The 1,068-nt window shown below is 55.9% G+C and overlaps 1 protein-coding gene across 1 annotated transcript in view; it reads left to right on the plus strand.

Annotated features, from left to right (window-relative positions):
- Window positions 1-105: 105 nt before the first annotated feature.
- Window positions 106-1,068, plus strand: part of LOC105001665 — a 9,713-nt gene continuing 8,750 nt past the window's right edge. Inside the window, exons 1-2 of the mRNA XM_010858049.1 lie at window positions 106-232; window positions 981-1,068. Coding sequence (XP_010856351.1) covers window positions 160-232; window positions 981-1,068 — 161 coding nt within the window. The 5' untranslated portion in view covers window positions 106-159. The remainder of the gene's footprint in view (window positions 233-980) is intronic.

The raw sequence follows: 1,068 nt of genomic DNA on the forward strand, positions 1-1,068 counted from the left end.
GCCAGCCCGTCCCCTTGGATGCTGGGGACCCGGAGACGTGGGAGGGGATGGAGCTGTCTGAGTCCACCCGAGCTCTGAGAGCCACACCCAGGCCCCCCGGCTCCACCGCCCAGGCACTAACTGCTCTGTGTCCTGTCTGCAGGGAGCACCTGTGGTGCCATGATGCTGCCTCTGAGCACCATCGAGGGCCAGGAGACCGAGGAGGTGCAGACCAGGCCTCCGGAGAAAGGAGGTGAGACCCGCGTGGGGCGGAAACTGTGGCAGGCGGGAGTGGGGAGGTGTCCAGGCGATGGGGAAGCATGGACCCTGAAGACTGGCCCCATCACCAAATGTCTCCACTGGCTCTTCTGGGCAGGGACACCCAGGATGCGGCCTCCCTGACATCACCTTCCGTCAGCGGGTCCCGTCACGGCCCCGCTCAGAGCCTGCAGGGAGCTCCTTGGAGCTGAGCCCGTTTGGGCCCCTTTTTGTGGCCTGGACACCCCTGTTTTCTTACCCCAGCCCTTCCCCTCCCTCACACTTCCTGTCTGTTCCCTGGGGGCCTTTGGGATACAATTGAATGCAGGTTTCACTCATTCCTGGGTGACCTCCAACAAGTGTCCCTACCTCTCTGTACCTCAGTTCGCTCATCTCTAAAGTGGGTTGATGATGATACCCATCTCAGAGAGTTATTGATTTCCCTGGTGGCTCAGTCAGTAAAGAGTCCGCCCTTAACATGGCAGACCAGGGTTTGATCCCTGGGTCGGGAAGATCCCCTGGAGAAGGAAATGGCAACGCACTTCAGTATTCTTGAGAGTTATTATGAAGAGAGAGTTATTATGAAGAACCACATAAACGAATACGTGTATAATACTTAAAAGCACGTCTGGAACATACTTCAACGTATTAGCTCCTGTTACCGGTTTTGTGATGAAGACTATTATTACCGAGTTTCTCAAGTCTCAGGGTCAGATGGTTTCATGACTCTCCTCTCCCCTCAGTCCTGCTTTCTGTGAAGGCTGATGTTCCACGAAAGAAGTCCAAGAGAATGAAGGGAACGGTGTCCTTCAGAGTCCTGCCGTTCTGCCC

This window comes from Bison bison, unplaced genomic scaffold (genome assembly GCF_000754665.1).
Source record: "Bison bison bison isolate TAMUID 2011002044 unplaced genomic scaffold, Bison_UMD1.0 scf7180017864383, whole genome shotgun sequence".
NCBI classification, from domain to species: domain Eukaryota; kingdom Metazoa; phylum Chordata; class Mammalia; order Artiodactyla; family Bovidae; genus Bison; species Bison bison.